This window comes from Athene noctua, chromosome 7 (genome assembly GCF_965140245.1).
Source record: "Athene noctua chromosome 7, bAthNoc1.hap1.1, whole genome shotgun sequence".
Classification (NCBI taxonomy): Eukaryota; Metazoa; Chordata; class Aves; order Strigiformes; family Strigidae; genus Athene; species Athene noctua.
The window spans coordinates 20,923,228-20,943,017 of NC_134043.1; the positions used below are offsets into that span (position 1 = coordinate 20,923,228).

General features: G+C 35.0%; 1 protein-coding gene across 4 annotated transcripts in view; it reads right to left on the reverse strand.

Moving 5' to 3' along the window:
• LOC141962838 (sodium channel protein type 2 subunit alpha-like) overlaps positions 1 to 19,790 on the reverse strand; it is a 75,156-nt gene that overhangs the window by 27,916 nt on the left and 27,450 nt on the right. For all 4 annotated transcript variants that reach the window (XM_074911476.1, XM_074911475.1, XM_074911479.1 and 1 more), the window contains 7 exons: positions 18,948 to 19,247; positions 14,221 to 14,568; positions 12,611 to 12,743; positions 9,797 to 10,035; positions 6,688 to 6,861; positions 5,090 to 5,446; positions 2,595 to 3,080 (listed from right to left, as the gene is read on the reverse strand). In XM_074911476.1, coding sequence (XP_074767577.1) covers positions 2,595 to 3,080; positions 5,090 to 5,446; positions 6,688 to 6,861; positions 9,797 to 10,035; positions 12,611 to 12,743; positions 14,221 to 14,568; positions 18,948 to 19,247 — 2,037 coding nt within the window. The remainder of the gene's footprint in view (positions 1 to 2,594; positions 3,081 to 5,089; positions 5,447 to 6,687; positions 6,862 to 9,796; positions 10,036 to 12,610; positions 12,744 to 14,220; positions 14,569 to 18,947; positions 19,248 to 19,790) is intronic.

The window sequence follows — 19,790 nt, forward strand, 5'->3', positions numbered from 1 at the left end:
AATTACCCAGAAGGAATGGAATAAAAAAATCCAGAAGCAAAACTGCAATTAATACAGAATTCACAATTTTCAGGGCACTGCTAAGAAATTCCTGTTTTATTAGATACTCTTCACAATATGCACACTTGCACTGTATGAATAGATGTCAGACAGTTAAATGCTGAACAGTTGTGTGTGAGCAGAAGTTGAGGGAAGCATTATTGCTCCAGCTTCACAATGGTAGTGATTATTTGATTATTCTATGGAAATCTTGAGGCTACACAGAAGTCCTAAACTTACGCTGTCCCCACTGAAAATGTCTCCACAAGTTCTTAATATAAACACTATCCATCACTTACTGGCAGATTTCCCACAGTCACCTGAAATCTTCACTTTCAGATTGCTTATAAAGACTTTTGGATTGGTCCATAAAAAAAAAGGCAAAATCTCTTTTGATTTATTATGGTCCTGAAACTTCAGGATGGCCTTAGAAGAAAAAAGCATGATGCCCGAACCAAGCAGAGATGGGAATGAACAGCACAACTGACTTGTGAAAATCAACTTGAAATTGGTATTATTCAGAACTCTGCATAAGTGCTTTTACTCCATTTTCTTGGGGTACACTTACATCATATATTCACTTGGAAAGCAGAGGATTTTCTGCTTTTGCACTGCATTGTGTTTTGTCCTCGGCTGTTCTGATAGAATATATGGCAGTACACTGTAAACTGAACCATTCAATCTATCTTAAAGAAGAAATAAACAAATAATACCTAAGGGATGAAGTTATTTAACTTACATCACTCCAGTGACATGCCTTATAGTACAGACCTTACAGTAGCAGAGAAAGTGGTAAAGACTGACAGGGGATCAGGAGCCAGGTGTGGAAGGGAACTTCCAAAGCCAGCTCTGCTGCTGAGGCTAACGTCACGTAACCACACATTTAGCACCTGCACAGCTTATAAGCCTCCCAGCTTCCTAATGCATATTACAAACTTTTTTAAAAGATAACACATATTCAGGAAAATTTTAGGCATGTAACTTCATAAGCTGGAGTTACTAGGAAGGCACTCATCACTGTATTTATCAAAACTAACCACAAGGAAAGCAGAAAACTTAGAGTAAAATGTCATTTTTTAAAAAGCCAAAATATATGAAAAGACTTAGAAGACTGCTAAAAGATCATTGGAAAAGACAATTAACTTTTATTAGATCAGCTTACATGAAAAATACTTAACTCTCAGACCCAGAGTAACTCCGAAAGCCTTTTTTTTGGATACTAGTTGAGCACATATATCGCTTTACACTTCCTCTCTTATATTCTTAAATTGTCATGGATAAGCTCTACAGCTATACTATCTTATACATCTGCATTGAAAATGAGCAACTCAGATGATGGAATATCTTGGTCTTAATCTTACAATTGTGATGCAGAATAACCTTCTTTGCAGTTGCAAACAAACACACACTCGTTATGCTCCTTTTATGTTCTTTAGCAAAAAACCTTTACTGTGATCAAGTTGGATAATGGCTATTCATTAATGTTACGTGGTATAGTTTGTTATTGCTGAGGAATACAGCATTATTTGCAAATATGGCAGCTCTGCAGCTATGATACAGTCATGAGTGCAGGGCTTCTTTATAGAAGAACTTTCTTTACAGTAAACAAACCCTTCTGTATTAATGAGTTATCACACAACATCATAGCTCCTAATTGCCAACATATTTATCCATGGTTCCTGATCCCTTAAACGTTACAGTTCCTACCTTTCTAATGGCATTGAATGTAATTATATTCTGCTAATGCATTTGTTAGCTTGTCATTGATCATTACTCCTACATAACAGTTTTCCTTGAATACCATTATAACCTGTTCATGATCACTTCTGGTATTGGAGACACATATCTGAGGCACACAGCTTCTGGTTTTTAGACCAACTGTCTCTTTGCACAGTAATAATAGCACAAGGCTTTCAAGTAAACTGTTTCCACATGCATCTACATCACACAATTATTCTGATCTCCAGGATAACTTGAGATACTGCTCTACCATAACATCGATTAGTATCTGGATTACTTCAATTCAGCCAGCCATAGTCTCTGAACCCAAAATCTGTATGAGTATTATTCACAACATTTTTTAGATAATCCAGAACACATCACTGCTTTATGATGTCTCAGGGTTATTTTTTAGAACTATGCTAAATATAGAAAAAAATTTTTTTTCTTCATTTATATTGGATTGGGTATGCAAAATTGTATACCCTTGATTGTTCCTTAGACTTCTACAACACTCTTATTCCATAAATCCTGATCGCATTATAGGTACTACAGAAAGAATGTTTTGTGAGGTTTTAGGACTAGCTCACATTTCATGAAATTGTGAAAGAAATAATCACGTATATATATACACACACACACATCTTCCAAATGCTAATAAACAGAGTATTAAAAATGGAAATGCTAAGGAACCCCTAGTATACCATCGTGTAATTTTTTTTTCTTGAATTGTAAATACATGGGATAAAACAGTATTTAAACAATTATAAATATTTAATTAAGGAATATGTAAATGTGTGACTACGATTTAATTGTTAAGGTATGAAAAATCCTACCTGTTTGCTTTCTTCCATATCAGATTCGCTGCTAAATTCTTCTGTATTTAAATTTTCAAAATCTGATTCTCCAACAGCAATTGGCACTGTCACAGTGAGGCCTGGGTTGTTTATGAATGACATGTAATCATTTTCATCGATTACGTATTTTTCCACACTGCTGCCTGTGCCTACACCACTGGTGGTTCCATTCCCATCCTTAAGACAATTCAGATCTTTGCTTATTTCAACAGCAGTATGATTGGAAATGCAGCTGTCTTTCTTGTTGTTTAGCTCTTCGAGTGCTTTGATTTCCTCTAAAGCTTTCTGCTTTCTAACAAAGGCTTTTTGGATGAACTCCTGTATCTTTTTTTTAACATAATCTATTCCCTTCTGAATCCTTGCCACAGCAATCTGGAGATTGTTCATTTCATTATCATCATCAGTAGCAGCAAGATTGTCTGAACTAAATGAGCTCAGCAGCAAGGCCAGAAATAGGTTCAATACCTAAAAGATGAGAGAATACAGCTGTATAGTAAATACATACATATAAGAAGTATTTTACAGCATGCTGTCAAATAGGACACAATGTTTTGAAAAACAACATTCACTAATTTTAGACAACCATATAAAACCTTAAATTGCGAAAGATCTTCTTACTTGTTTTGATCAGTATTCACTCAGAAGATCAAAACACACAAGTTAATACCTAAATATTTTAAACTTTTGATCTTTGAAGCAGCATGGTTTCTTAGACTCTAAAATAAAAAAGAGTTAAAAAATTCTAGCTATACACATTTGTCAGAGGTTTGAAAGGCTTCTGTCTAAATCTCTTAAAATCACTTGGAATTTAAATAGAATTAAATAAACATGATTCGTAAAATTAGATAGCTTTCTATAATGCACATATTTTAGAAACTTGTATTAGTTAATGCTATAATAACCTACTTACACTTTCCAACTACTGTTTGAAAGATAATACCATGAGTCTGATTTTCTATTAATTCGGGGCTTAAATTCTATAAAGTTTGTCATAAAAGGATAAATGGAATATTTTAAAATTACTTTTACACTTTAATCTCATTTATAATAATACCATATTATTTGTAATTGGATTTTTTCCTTTTTCACTCAGCAAAAAATGAAAATTTTGTTTGCTCTTATGTAGTAATTTAAAATAAAATGGACTTCTTTCATCAGCAGGTAACAATCTTAGCACCAGTATTGCCTGAGGACTGTGCTTTATTTCTTCAGAATTCAAACATCATTAATGTTGTTTTAATATAATCTCCTATAAACTGTAGCTATTTCACTAAAGTTTACAAGCAATTAATAATTTCATACTTTCAGTCTGATATACCACCAGGCATCAAAAGTTGTCATGATATGGCAAAATGGCATAAACAAACTCCCCCATTGTTAAATGCATTAGGTCTTTCATGTGAACTCTCTCTGAGATTTAATTCTGCAGATTTTCACAGTTCCAGAAAAGAACCCTTAAGCAGAAAGACACTTGGAAGAAAAAAGACAATATGAATCTGAAATATGACAATATGACTTGTTAAGTGCTGAAGCTAATCATAAATCAATAATAATAAATAACTTTCTGGGGCTCTGCAATAATCAAAAATAACTTTCTGCTGATATAATATTAAGATTGCAAGGTCATGTAAATGGCTAGGATACAAAAATTTTGCATTCTTTTTTGTAAAAATTTAAATTATTAAAATATATCACTAAAGGAAGAGAATTTTGACAGGTAATGAAATATAGCTTTAGGCATATCAGAATGAACTGAAATGACCAACAGTAAAAGACACTTAAAAATAAAAGTGTAAATGGTGCATTCCAATTATAACCCTGCATTCGAAGAAGCTCTCACCAATTCGGTATTTATCAACTGAACCTTTGACATTTTAGCTTGTCAGCTTGAATAAAAAATTTTCTATAAAGGTTTCTTCTATAACTTTGAGTTAGAAGCTTTCAAACACATTTTTAGGATTGACATTCAATCACTCTATATTTCTTTTCTGTTTTTTACACCTAAACAAGGCCCAAAAGTTCAGCACTCAAATTCGATATTCTATATAAGAACAGCTACATTATACTTTATTAAGTCAGAAGTATTATTGCGAAAATCCATTAGATTTTTTTCCTCCAGAGAAGCAGCTACCCAGGAACTAGTGCAGCATAAACTTTATTATTTCAAGAGTAGTTAGGAAGACATTTGGGTTTAAACAGCACCTCTAAATTAGCTGCAGTTGTCCCATGATATGATGTTTCATTTGACATTTTGGTGTATTCCTAAATTCCTGGACCCATAGTGACAGTACTTCAGTGTATGGAAATGAGTGAAAAAGAGGAGAAGGGAATCATCATATGTTTCTACCCCAAATCTCACACATTCAGATTTACTTTTTAATCTAAACAGAAGTATGACAAACATTTTCATTGCCTAGCTGTAAGTTATGTACATTTTGCAGCAGAGTTAATGTTCAAAAATGTTCATCACTTACCACTAGGTTTCCAATCACCATGACCAGCATGAAAACAATAAGGCACATGGTTTGGCCTGCAACCTCCATGCAGTCCCACATCGTTTCTATCCATTCTCCACACAGCACTCGAAACACAATCAAGAAAGAGTGGAAAAAGTCGTTCATGTGCCAGCGTGGAAGTTCGCAGTCACTGGAGATCTTGCAGACACATTCCTTGTAGCTCTTCCCAAACAGCTGCATCCCAACCACAGCGAAAATGAACACAATGATGGCCAGCACCAGGGTCAGATTCCCCAGAGCCCCCACTGAGTTGCCAATAATCTTAATCAGCATATTTAGTGTTGGCCAAGATTTTGCTAACTTAAAAACTCGAAGCTGAAAAACAAAAATGAGAAGAATTATTAGTGTTAGTTATAAAATAGCAGCTAGGTCGAAGTTGTTTAGCAAAGCACATCAATTTCTGTAGATTAATTTGTTCCTCAGTTTGAACATATTATTTTTTTAATGAAAGCATGCAGTATGGAGTATTTGCATAAACTGCACTGTTCAGCATTTTATCTTAGTGATGCACATAGAAAAAACCCATAATTTATGTCTGTACCATATTTGATTTTAATATTTAAAAAAACCCACAGATGATTAATAAACAATTCTTAAAGAAATTTTAGAAGTTTGTACTCTTTTTGCCACCTTCACTACACCTTTGCTGGCTTGGTTCCACATTTTCCTCAGCACCGTGTTAGATCTCTTCCAGTCTTAGGGGACAATATTTGAAGCAATATTTTGATGCTGATATTATGATGTCCATTCATATCATAAACACTATTTTAAAATAATTCAGTAACCAAATTATGGTATGTGAAATTGGGTAGCATTGCAACTGGTGTTAATAAAATGTCACTACTTCCTACTCTATATATTAGGATATAACCTAGATTTTCAAGTAATGTGATGTTAGTAATACAGACTTTTAAACCCTGAATCTTGTGCCTCCACTAAACATACCTATAAGTTAGTTTGTGTACAATACTAATTCCTATAGAAAAGACATTTCTAGTAGAAGCTCAATACTATTTCAGTTTAAGTGTTTTCCTAAAGACAAATTGCTATGACACTTTGTTATATGTAATGGAGTTACTAAATGTTTATTCTCAGTGCCCATTAAAATAAATGTCATGAAAAGAGGATTTACTTAGGGGCTTTATGAGTAACACAAAGTAATGTTCACAATATACAGACTAAAAATGTTATGATTCTTTATGCTGGTGGCAATATATGTTTTTACAGATATTCAGTTTTGATGCATCTTAAAGAAATCAATATAGCGAAGATTTACAACATTCTGAAAAGGTAGCAGTTAGTCTTATGATGGCAAAGGATATCAGTAGGATAGGATGTCCATAGAATAATTTGATACCAAAAGATATCAAAGGATATCAATTGACAAACACCTTAAACTTGTACTTATCAAATATTGCTTGCAAATAAGCATATATGAAAAATAGCATGAGCCATTTGAGTGTATAATGTCTCTTTACAATACCAGTAATTCTTACAGACATCAGCACATTCTTGGAGACAATTGCATGCAAATATTTAATTTTCAAGGTATTTACCAATCTGAATGACCGAAGAACAGATAATCCTTCAACATTTGCAAGACCAAGCTCCATTAAACTAAGGCTAACAATAATACCATCAAAAATGTTCCAGCCTTCTTGGAAATAATAATAAGGGTCCATGGCAATTATCTTTAGCACCATTTCTGCCGTGAAAATCCCAGTGAATACCTAAAAGAAAATGTAATTAATTAGTTGAGTTTTGATGAGAATTTATAGACCTAAGTAAATTTTTCTAATCCATCTTGTGTTCTCATGCCTGTTACTTGTACCTGTTATTATAAAAAACAGCTGATTGCTATTTCCAAATGGTGTCTTAAGTATTTCTAAACACTGCAAACTGATAATTAAAAACAAATTGCAAAATTAGGACAGATATAGGAGGGAAGAGGTTTGAAAAACCTGCAAAAAGCTATTCACCAGTCAGCAGCTCAGCTCCCATTCATATTTGACTGATAACATGCTGGACTATCCATCCAGCACATGATGTGATATGATCCGGTGTTTTCAGTCCTGTTTCTAGAGGATAGTCCCAGTAAAGCAAAAGCTTTTGATTTTTTTTTGACAGCATTTTTTTTACCTTGCTCACAGTCTAAACAGAAGTGTTAGAAGAAACCCTCTAAAGTCAGCCTCTCAAGGACAGGCTCTCTAAGATCAGTCTTTTAGGTCAGAGTTGAAGAGTATAGGTGGAATAGACAGGGGAAGTTGGAGTTACTTGCACTGAGCTTTTGTAAGGATATAGAGGTTTCATGCACACCTACTCTTCTGTGTGATAGCTATTTCCTTTTGGGAAAAAGAACTTCATGGTGATAAAGTGCCAAATGTGAAATTATCAATACTCCTTAGTGTTTTAAAGTCCAGAATTTAACCCAAAACTTTCTTGAAATGAGTAATGATTGGTAGTTTGTGCAGCATAATAAAGAAGTATTGGAGCATAATGCAAACTCACTAAAAGCATATGAGTATTCTGCACAATACTCAAACGATTTCCTAGATGATCCAAAAGTCTGCTAAAGTACACCAACATACTCTGCCACTGCCTTATGATAGTTCTTTACCCAGCTTGTTCACAGTCCTTCTACAGCAAGTTTTATGGATGCAAAACTGACTTATTACACCACTGTGTAACTACACTCATGATTACCTTTTAATTTAAGATTAGGAGGTGGATATAAAGATGTGAAAATATTCACCATTGTCAAAGCATAAATATTAATATTTTTAAAGTGTATACTTTTAAGAAACTAGAAATATAGCAAGAAACACTATACTATTAAATTGATATATGAGAGATGTTACCATATAATCAGGAGAATGTAATAGTTATTGCTATGCATGGTAGAGAGAATGCAACAAAGAAGTTTATTCTTGACAAAACTGTCGGATTTGTCAGAATAATTGAAACAAAAAGCAATGAAAAACATTTCACTTTAAAATATTTCCATGACAAAATAACCCATTCCATCCACAGACTACTTTTTCTTGAGTATAACTGCATCCCTAAATACACAAAAATACATTTGAAGAGAAGTAAACTCAAGTTTTCTTATAATTAATTAAGACTTTTGAATACAGATTGAATTTTAATATTATGAAAACAAATCATTGCATTTTAGAACTATTTCTTCCTTCTCATTAAAATGCTACAGAAAAGGCAGAGTCATATTTGTCATATTTAACTTATCCTCAAATAGTCCGTGGTGTCACAAGCAAAGAGTAAATTAACATATTTTGAATGGAAATCACAAAATTAAGGTTAACAGATTAATACAGTGAGGAACAGAGAATTTAATTGAAACCAGCAGGAATAGCATTCACTGCATATATATAGTCCTAATTAAGGTTACTGGATTGTTACAAAGGTAGCTAAAAATATGACTGTTGCTAGCTTAGAGTAAATAAATCAGACATATGAGATAAGAAAAGGTAGAAGATCTTGTAAGCGTAAATGGTTGGAGAGAAATAATTCTAACTATATGATAGACCAACATTTTAAAATACAGTATTCTGTAATCTGTGATGAATATAAGAATATGCTAGCAATTAGAACTTTGTCCAGGAGAAAGGAAACTATGATGCCCACAAGAACACCTAGGTATTACATTCAATTATTGTTCTATTTTGAGAAAAAGTCATAGAAGGATGTATTACCAGTACATATAAGGAAAATGTTTAGAATTTAAAATATACTCTGTGAAATCTATTCCTGCATCATTTAAATATTAGCAGACTTTTCAAAACTAATCTTTTTGAGTGATTAGTTCATAACACTTGATTGGTTTTGACTTTCAGGACTGTATGTTGTGTGAGTCAATCCAGACCTCTCCTGTGTAAACTACTGGTAGTTATGTGAGCTAGCAAAAAATTAAAAATGTATGAATCTTCTTCTGAAATAAACGCAAGGTTAAATCTGCTTCCCAAGCATTAGACGCTAATGGAGAGAAACAGACAAGAACACTGAAGTGTTATGCCACATTTAGATATCTGCTCAGAATAGAAATTACATGTAGCCCTAATTCTCTGGATTAGGTTAAAATCAGGAAGGGCATCACTTATAAATTTACAGATAGTAGAGATGCTTTTTATTAGAGAATAAATAATAATGTTCTATTTTATTAAGTATATTTTAGTTACCTAAAGTGTCAGGGACTTACTGCTAACAAGAAATATGCCTTTCTTGGAAATGTACTTTCACTGTAGTGTAACTGAAAAAAATTCAAAGATAAATTCTGACATCTGAATATTTCATCAATTTCTTAGAGAAGAAAAATATTTTCTGTGATGGATTATCGGTACCATGGTAAAAATTAGATAATCTGCCTTTAACATTTTAAAGAAAAAACCCAAGGTAGACCTCAAGAAATCTGACAATCCCGTGAAGACTTCCACATATCTTCAGTTATTTCATTATAGTAGTTACAAGTAGATTAATGGGAGTTAGAGGCTCCAGCAAAAATCACTTCATCTATGAAAATCATTATACAGTTTCTAAACTGATTACAAAAAACAACTTGGAATAAATTTTAAACCACTGCAATGCATTTATGCATTTCTTGTTTTAGAAAAGGGTATTTTTACACCATGTAGTGCATGACAAACCACTTACCAGGTTCCCCACAGAAAGAACACTGCTAAACTGTTCTGTCATTGGGTAATGTTCCATGGCCATGAACAAGGTGTTTAAAACAATGCAAATAGTTATAGCAAGATCAACAAATGGATCCATCACAACTAAATTGACGACATGTTTTACTTTTAACCATGGACTCCAGCAATCCCAGATCAAGAAAGTATTTGCAAATCTGTACCAGCATGGTGGGCATTTCTGTCTGGATTCTTCAAGCTCTGAAAAAAAAATAGAAAAAAAAAACCAAAACAAAACAAATAATGAATATTCCAACCATATCCTCTAGAAGTTCTTGTTTAAAATATGTAAAAAGATTAAATCTTTCAAATTAACATCTCACACTAACATAGGATATCCCTCACCTACGTTTGGCCATCTTAAATTTAAACATCTAATTTATTTAAGCTCCTTCACAGGGAACTGTGAAGTTACCTCTAAAGAGTGAATCATCTCAGATGTCTATCTAAAGAGAGAAATATGTTTGTTTATTTCCCATGACAATAGGATAATCTAGACATTTAGTTTATGTTAGTTGACTTTATCACAGCAGATGTCTTACTTTTGGATATTTAAAATTAACATGGCTCCACTGTCAGTAAGCGGATGTGTATAATTTGTATAAGGTTCATAAAATATAACATTTTTCTGTTAAGTATGTAAGGTGTGTACGTATTTTGATTGGAGCTACTGGAAGTATTATATTTGCTATTACACTGAACCACTACAGTATCATAACAGATAAATGATTCGGTGCACATATCTAACATTGCTTATTTGAATCAATAGTTTTAATATACAGAATGCCTGTTTTCTTATTTTTAAATTATCATTTGACTTTGAAAATGTCTCGTACAGTTACGTTGTCTATCAGTTGAGAAACAGAACATTAGTATTAGCAGAACAAATCTGCTCTCAATTAGAATATTTTCAAATTAATTTTCCTTCCATTTCACTGTCAATATTGTCAGTTACAGAAGAATAGTAGTTTCTACTGAGTTAATAATAGCAAGAATGAATGTCTAATATAATGGGATGTTTGAAGACAGCCCAGAAGGAAGACTGATATTTGCTTAAGTGAGAAATACTTAGACTATAAAAATATGTAAGAAATGGCCACAACAGTTTTGATAAAATTTCTACGTAGTGGCATCAACCCAAATCTGAAATTTGACAGAGTTCAACCATCCCTTAGATCACAGACACTTATGGATGATTTTGCTAAAATAGCATACATGCTGTTTTACAGTATTTGCTAAGGATTTAGTGCTAAATTCTACACTTTGAGGACCAGTGGATTTATTTTTGCTTCTAATATTATCCTATATGGGTAGAATTATGGGAAGTTAAAAGGTCAGTTGCCACAGCTCTCAAACTCATTGAAATTAACAAAGCTCTCTCATTACATCGGACTGTAGCCTCCAGGGAGAAGAGTATTGTAAGTAGCAAAAGTCTTCTATAATCTTTATAAACCATAATAAAGACAGTGCTTCTGGAGGAATGTATGGATTGGCTCGAATAATCACATTTCTGAACATGTAACTCAGAATACTAAGAGGTAGGATGGGACTGGCCTTGCACAAAAGTGGCCACTCACACTGGACACTGAGTTGGCAGCTTGCACTTAGCAACTTCTGAAATAATGGAAACCAGATGTGGGTAGGAGGTGACTATCAGGGCAATATAGTTTACACTGTCATGTTTTTTTCTGGCCAGAAGAATGCAAAGACACAAAGACAAACTATTCAGCTGGAGGAAGAGAGCAGCACCCTCTAAGGACATATCCTCTCTACCTGGGAGGTGAACGAAGAATTGCACACCGAGAATCAAGAGGTACCAACAGTTCATGCTTGCACTAAGGTAGGAAGATATACTCAGAAGGCGCATGGTTGCACGAATGGTTTGTAAAACTTTTAGAAGAAAATATTTAAGCCTTATATTTCTGACTAGAGATAGTTTGGGATCTATTTGTTTATTTGAGAGCAAAGGACTTTGGAACTGACTTTAAAATTATATTTCAATTCTGACTTAAACTAAACTTAAGAACACTAAATTTTTTTGGTGGTTCCTTGTCTCTTTAGAATATGTGCTGTAGGACATCTGCAGGGTTTGTCTGACTGTTACAGCTGTCACATTGTGCCTGTATCCAGTAGATAGATCTTTTAAGCTTATAAAAGTATTTTAATGGCATATGTATGAAATGTGAATCTATGCCGTTTCCATTAAATAAGCAAAACAATTCTAACAATGTATATTTACTATATGGAATCATATAGTAAATATAATACTTTTAAAATCTTTGATATACTTACTTAAGAAAGTTTAAGAAATTCTTAAGGAAGGCATTTCATGTGCATTGGCATGGGTTGATTACAGTTGGTTGTTTTCTTTAAAACTGTCTTTTTCATCCTTGGATTTTAAGTCTAAGGGAAATGACTGTTATAGCACATCATTGCCTTTATCATAGCAATTTCCTGTGTATCTTGATTGATTTTTCCTGTTGATGTCTTACAGGAAGAAAATCCCTGTTTTCTCTGTTTGGGGCTCTAGCAATCCCCTAGCTATGATTACTTCGTCTCTGTTACTCCACTCAATAGAGTCATGAAAAAATAAATAACTAAGCATTTAGAAGGTGTAAATTATCTCAGAAATGCTCAGAAGCTTTTTCTATCTGATGTTCAGATATTTTACATGTCCAGTACTACATTTCCAAAGGAAATTATGTAAATAATTGCTCTGAACATGTAGTTAGCAGGAATTCACTGAACTGCCTGTCAGATAAAATGCATCAGATACCTTCCATTGTATTTGTAAGTATGCTGGCTATACTCATTGCTCTTTGTCTTGCAGCAGAATCTTCCAGCATTTCCATGGAAATTTGATAAGAACTTAGTCTTCTTTTTCTTATTTCTGTTTCTGTAGTTGTGCCCTGTAAATGAAATACTGAGGAATTAAACCATCCTTTTCAACAGCCAATTAACAATATTTACTGTATAAATATTGTAGTGATAATCAAAATCAGCTTTGTGCAGCATACTAGACTTTTCTTATGCACTGAAGGTTTCTGTTCCTGTAAGAATTTCCTCATTCTTTATTAACTCAGTGGGAATTTTATACAGTACTACAAATAATCAACTGGGAGACACAATACCAAGGCAATGTGAGACCCAAGGTGATTCTCATTTAAATGACTGGGTGAACAAAATTTTTGCTACGTATCTTTTTGCTAGTGATTATTACTACTATTCTTTCAAGAAAAAAATATCAAAGTTGAAACTTGTCACCTAATTTCCAGCAGCTAGTCATGTTAAATAATTAAAGTATGAGTACAGGAAGAAACAAACTATTATTTCAGAAAGTAACTTTGATACAGGAAACATGAATACACTTCTAGGAATTACTTATCTCTCTGCATTCCTAACCTGGTAAGTGTGGTTGGAAAATTTTATATGAGAAAAAAATCACAATATTTAATATTTCTTGTACATAATTTTCACCTACCTCAATGCTCATACAGAATTTGCGATATGTTCTTGCAATGAATATACAAGTTCTCTCTGGTTTGCATGAATTCTAATTGTCTTTTCAAACCAATAATACCCAGCTCTGATTTAAATGTGCCTAACATGTCACTACTCCGTAGCATGTAGGTGTCATTGCAGTTGTTTTTCTTTTCTTCTGAAGTGTGGCCTAGGCACTAAAGTCAGGAGTGAGATACAAAAGTTCCTAAATCTTTGTTCCTGCTCTGCCACTGATTCTGTGATTCATGGAAAAACCACTCACTCATTTTCTCATTATTCTGTCCCCATCTAGAGAAAGAATAAAAACGTCTGCAGAAATCATAAAAGATTTCATGGTTATCTTAGTATGAAGATGAAAAACCATTTTTGAGCATTCAAGAGTACTATTTCTTTAGAGAAAACTCTTGAGTTAAATGGCTAAATCTTTTTTCAAGTGAATGTATTTCTGAAATAGAGCTATATACTCGTAACCTCTGAGGTAATCTGGTTGAATTTCTTGTATGAAGGTCTACATCAAGATAGGAGAGAAACAATAAAAAGAAATGTGTAAGAGTAATAATGAAATCTCAATAGTTATTTATAATTAAAGTATTTTCCAAGTTAAATACTATTAGAGTGCTATTTTAGCCACATAAATACCGTACTGAATCCATATTAAAATGCTACGTGCAGATCTCTTGCTGAAGGCAAGGAGAATATCATGCTTCACTGAGGCTCAGACACAGGAGGTTGAGGACCTTGTTTCCCTTATGTTCTGTTGTTTAGAAACTATTGCAAGTTATTTCTCACAGCTCTAAGAAATGATAAGGCATGCAGAGGTGAGCAGTAAGAAAAAATTACGTGATGGAACCAAAATGTAATAATTACTGGTTTACTTATAATTACCTCTGGCATAAGCTGACCAGTAGGTGAAGTTAGAGTTGAAGGTCCTCCAACCAAGGAAACTACTCCATTGCAATCCACAGTGCTGTGCATCTTCCCATTCACTGGAAGGGCTTGTATCATTCTAGATGACACACTGGCCTGACTAATGTTACTGTTGCGCCGTTCTCCGTGTCGATTCGGAACAAAGAGAGAATCTCTTCTGCTCTCATTGTCTTCAAGAGTGCTGTGCTCATCATCAGCAAAGTCATTTTCAGATCCTATATCCTTTGCACGACCTCTGAAACTGAAAATGCTTGTTTTGCTGTTGCGCCTTGGTGAGAACAGGGAACCACGTATGCTTAGCAAAGACTGTAAAAGATTTAAACCAAACCAAACCAAAACAGCATTAGAACTGAAGTTCTACATTCTTGAATTTTCAAAGAATGTTACAGTGCTGGAGAAAGGATAGTCACTTTTTTTCTTCAGTAGTATCAGTGTGGTCATTAGAGGAATATGCTCATTAGGGGACCTGAAGTAGAAGGGGGAAATTATTTTTAAGATAATGTAGCAGGACTGAGGAAAAGTGCAGAAGACATAGTAGGGTTGGACAGATTTGAGCAAAGAAGGCAGGTTGAAATGGTATGGACCCATGACTGTGCTGCAGACAGTTCTCAGCATCACTATCAAGGTTTTGCAGGTTATCTGTCTTTTATTCGTTCTTCTATTAGAGGACAGAGCTAAAAATCTTTTACTTTTCTTCCCTTCTTTATCTGCTGGATCCCTAGAGATAACAACATAACACTCACTGATCATTTTTTTCTATTCTATTATTTCTATTTGCTAAAGGCAGAAGTGGTCTTAAGTTTGCTATTAAATTCAGTCTAAGTTGACGTAAAGAACTTGTCTTCCCTCTTCACGATAGGCTCAGTGGTGTGGGAACAACATACACAGTACTCTGAAACTAGAAGACAGAGGCAACGGCTTGGGGAAGCTCTAGAGGTACAGTGTGAACATGACTAGTAGCACTCTTGGGCATAGCACTCCAGGTGCTATAGCAGGCTGCACACCTACCAGAAGGTACCACTTGGCCATCAGGCAGCTCAAAACAAGCACTCACCAGGGGCACAGTTACCTAAAGATATCCTCTTACGAATGAGAAAAATACATCAGTGGTTGTTGGTAATTCATCTTTTAATTACAGTAGAAGCTGATTAATGGAATGTTCTTCTCCCTTGCTACATATTTTATTAACAGCATTCATGAATAAATAAAATGAGTACTAATTGTGGAAAAAAGAAACCTTGCATTAAGCTTTCTTTGATTCTGCATTTGTACAAATCTTTGCATCTTGGTACATCAAAAACCTGTTTTGTGGTGATTCTCAATTTTTCACTAGTTTTGCAGGTAGAAAGTGCTTGTATGTAAGACCAGTGGTTTTTATTCCAGGATAATGAAAACTGAACTATATATGTAACCCTATATTAATACTGTGAAAAGTGAACACTGATTATATGCATATATCAATCCATATGTATCTCTGTATATGCATACTCAGCTTTATGCATACACACACATGTGTGTGCTGAACTTGTAGTAATGCCTGTTATAAAGGCTGGCAGCTGTTTACCATTATGAGATGTATTTTTTGTGCGCTTATAGCTATACCAAATTTTAATAATTTGGGCTGAAATTTTCTATGTTAGCAGTCAGCCTCAGGCTGAGTTACTGAAGAATACGCCAAATTATTTTGATAGCCCATTTATGTAAACTTGACTGGAGAAAAAGTGCTATTTTTCTTATACTTAAAGATAATTTTATCTAAAAAAAAACCAACTCTAGCTGCTATAGAGCATGACACTGAATTCTGACAAAGTGGTAAACTAATTACTGCACCCTTTGTACATTTCTCTGTAAATGTATTTGGTCAACCTACAGTAGTTAAAAAAAAAAAATCATATGCTCACTAGTTTTCATCTGACTACCATTGACACCCTTGGTTTTTAGGGAATGTTTCCACCATTGCTATGTTTTGTTTGTAATCCAGTCTTTTCAATATGTGTTATCACGCTCTACCTATGTTATCATATCTTTCCAATATGTATTAGCCAAGCTAAACGGATCAGGCCCCTCAGGGGCATGGGAGGAGTAATGCCTTCTCTCAAATCCCTGCTGGATTGGGAAAAAAGATATAAACCAAAATGGCTGCAATTCTAACACCTGTAGAAATAAAAATATATGTGTCTACATGCTCCTGGAAAATAAGGTCTGAAAGGAAAGCTTGGCTTTTCTTGCAGGCTGTATCATTCATTTGCACATGGAATACTGTGTCAAAGGACAAAACCTTTACAGGGACTGACTGGGCAGATTATCTCGCTTTACCATTCTACCACATTGTTTCACGATCTGCCAACCTGTTTCACCAGGGACTTAACTGTATGGCTAACGAGACAAACCAGATCTTCCTTTATCAGTCAACTGTAATCCTTCCACTCTTGTGGCAGCTCAGTTTTACTTCAGTTCTATGCAGGCAACATTTGCCCCAAAGCATTTTTACAACTGTAAAAACAATTACCAAGACAGTCTTCAATTAATAAATTATCCTCAACTAGATTATTTGCTTGATACAAGTCTCTTTGTATTTTAAAATTCTAAATTAATTTTAAAAAAGTTATTTCAGATGATCACTTATTTCCTTCCTGCTGTGTAATTCAGGACATCTCAAGAAGAGCTGTTTCCTGTCTATTGAACCATTTCCTTCTTTTCTTTCAAATCTAGGACATATACAATATTTGTTTTCACTTGATTTTAAAGAACTTTAATTATTTACTCTGCAACAAGAACTCACATTTAATGTTAATGTTATCAAAAGTAACTTGAAATGTCTTGCTTTCCTAAGCTTCTTAAGTTTCTGTAGAAGTTTCATAGTTCTTCATGACAACTGACAGGATGAAAGCTTTCTGAGAGTTTCAGAGTATGAACAAATACATGCAATGATGTTTTACTGTAGTCATGGATTTGACAGATGGACCAGTCAGTGCCGACATGCTGGAGTGAAGGGAGATGCCATCCAGAGAGACATGGACAGGCTGGAGAGGTGGGCCTGTGCAAACCTCATGAAGTTCAATAAAGCCAAGTGCAAGGACCCATGGGTCAGAGCAATCCCAAGCACAAATACAGGCTGGGTGATGAGTGTGTTGAGAGCAGCCCTGCGGAGAAGGACTTGGGGGTAGTAGTGGATGGAAAACTGACTGCGAGCCAGCAATGTGTGCTCACAGACCAGAAAGCCAGCCGTGTCCTGGGCTGCATCAAGAGAAGTGTGGCCAGCAGGTCGAGGGAGGGGATTCTCCCCCTCTACTCTTCTCTTCTGAGACCCCACCGGGAGCACTGTGTCCAGCTCTGGGGCCCCCAACATCAGGAGGCTAGAGCACCTCCCCTATGAGGACAGGCTGAGAGAGTTGAGTTGTTCAGCCTGGAGAAGAGAAGGCTCCAGGGAGACCTTATGGTACTTGAAGAGGGCCTACAGGAAAGCTGGAGAGGGACTCTTTGTCAGGGAGTGTAGGGATAGTATGAGGGGTAACAGTTTTAAACTGAAAGAGGGAAGATTTAGATTATATATAGGGAAGAAATTCTTTACTGTGAGGGTGGTGAGGCTCTGGCACAGGTTGCCCAGAGAAGCTGTGGCTGCCCCCTCCCTGGCAGTGTTCAAGGCCAGGTTGGACGGGGCTTTGAGCAACCTGGTCCAGTGGAAGGTGTCCCTGCCCATGGCAGGGGGTTGGAACTAGATGATCTTCCAACCCAAACCATTCTATGATTCTCTAATATATTCAGTGTGAAGTATTTCTTACTCTGTTTTTCCTATTTATACGAGTCTGTAAACTCACACACTTGATATGAATATTAAATAGGATAAATTTTGGTAGTTAAACATGGGTAGTATTGGTAGGTGAATGTCATCTATTGGCTGAGACCTGGCATGATCATTTTGAAGAGATACATTTTGAGTGATTTTTCTACAAATACCATAACTGTGTGTAGACTTGAAATAAGCAAAGGTGTCCTTAAGCAATGAAAGAGATCCTTTGATTTAAGGGAGTAGAGCTTTGAAGTTTGGACTAAATGATTCCCAGAGGTTTGTCCTAAATATATTTTTCTATGATTGCACTGATTCTCTGTCTTTTATAATGAATTTCTAGTGAAAAATAACAGTATGACTAAATTTGTATAAGCCCAAAGATCCCTATATAGTTTGTCTTTAATGTGGAGTACTCGAGCTACTTGTCTCATTATCTACCATTTAAGGAGCTAATTAAGGAAAACAATAGAACCTAATGGTAGTGTGGAATTTCCTATGCAGGACATTTTTATGATGCGGTCTTCTAAAAAACCCCACATATTTGTGTAGTTTTGAAATAGATGCAGAACAGAGAACCTATGGTTGATTAATGCAAATATATGAGTACTAATCAAAGAGTCTTTGATTCTTTCTGCAATCTACCAGATACATCTTCAGAAATACATTTTCAGAAATGTTTTCCATTACATTTACAATTATACTTGGTGTGTTCTTTTTATTCCTTTGCTAATAGAATGGGTCAAACCATATCAAACTGTAACACTGTTAATGGTACTGCCACGGGGTTTTTTCCTTCACTCACCTTTTACATAACTTCCAATATGTAAAGCTGCTGTAAAGTCAGTCAAAACCAAATTAGATTAGACGTACATGATTTAATAAAAGAGTGCTCTACCTGGTGAGGAGATGTGAACCTTTTTTCATATGTCAGTTGACTTCCTTCTGTGGAGAAGCGGAAACTTTTCCTTCTGATACTGTCTTCTGACTCAGACTTGGGGAACTTATCAATATCTCCTTTGTCCTCTGCTTCAGACATTTCTTTCTGTCTTCTTTTCTTCCTTCTGTTTCTTCTTTCTTTAGCGCTCTTTGAGCTCAACTTTGATGCTTCTGAAGAACTTTCCAGGAGTTCTCCTAAGCCCCCTACACCACTGAAATCTCTTGATGCAACTGATGCTGCTGCTACTGCTGCTGTTGCCTGTCAGGTTACAAAGCAAGGTATTCTTAGTAGGCTTTTATCAAATGTTTTTATTATCATTGTGGTAATACTGCTGGTTGTACACCCTTGAGTATGCAAATGTATACAAACAGATTGAACTGACAAAACTGTTGAGCTCCTCATTGTTTTGTAGCATGAGCTACTGGGAGCAGCAACTGCAGCAGAACAATAGCATCACTATTCCTTAAAGACTTGCTGTGCAAGACGCTGGTCTAAACTTAAGGTAGTAACAAAAGAATAAACACAGTGCTTTTTCATGTACTTCAGACCTGCTTCCCCATATTCTCTCAAGAAAAGCTCCACGTCATGCTCTCTAATTCAGCTGATCCCTTCTGAGTCCTTACAGAGAAAACTAATCCCTAACATCTACTATGTGAGTTAATGTATCATAATCCAACTAGCAGCTTGCAAGTAGTTAAATCCAGCCATTCCTCACTGTCTTCACTGCAAGGACTCCCTCACTTTCCTTCTACCTCCCAACAGTCACACCCTTTAGACATGTCTTCAAGCCCTACCTTAATC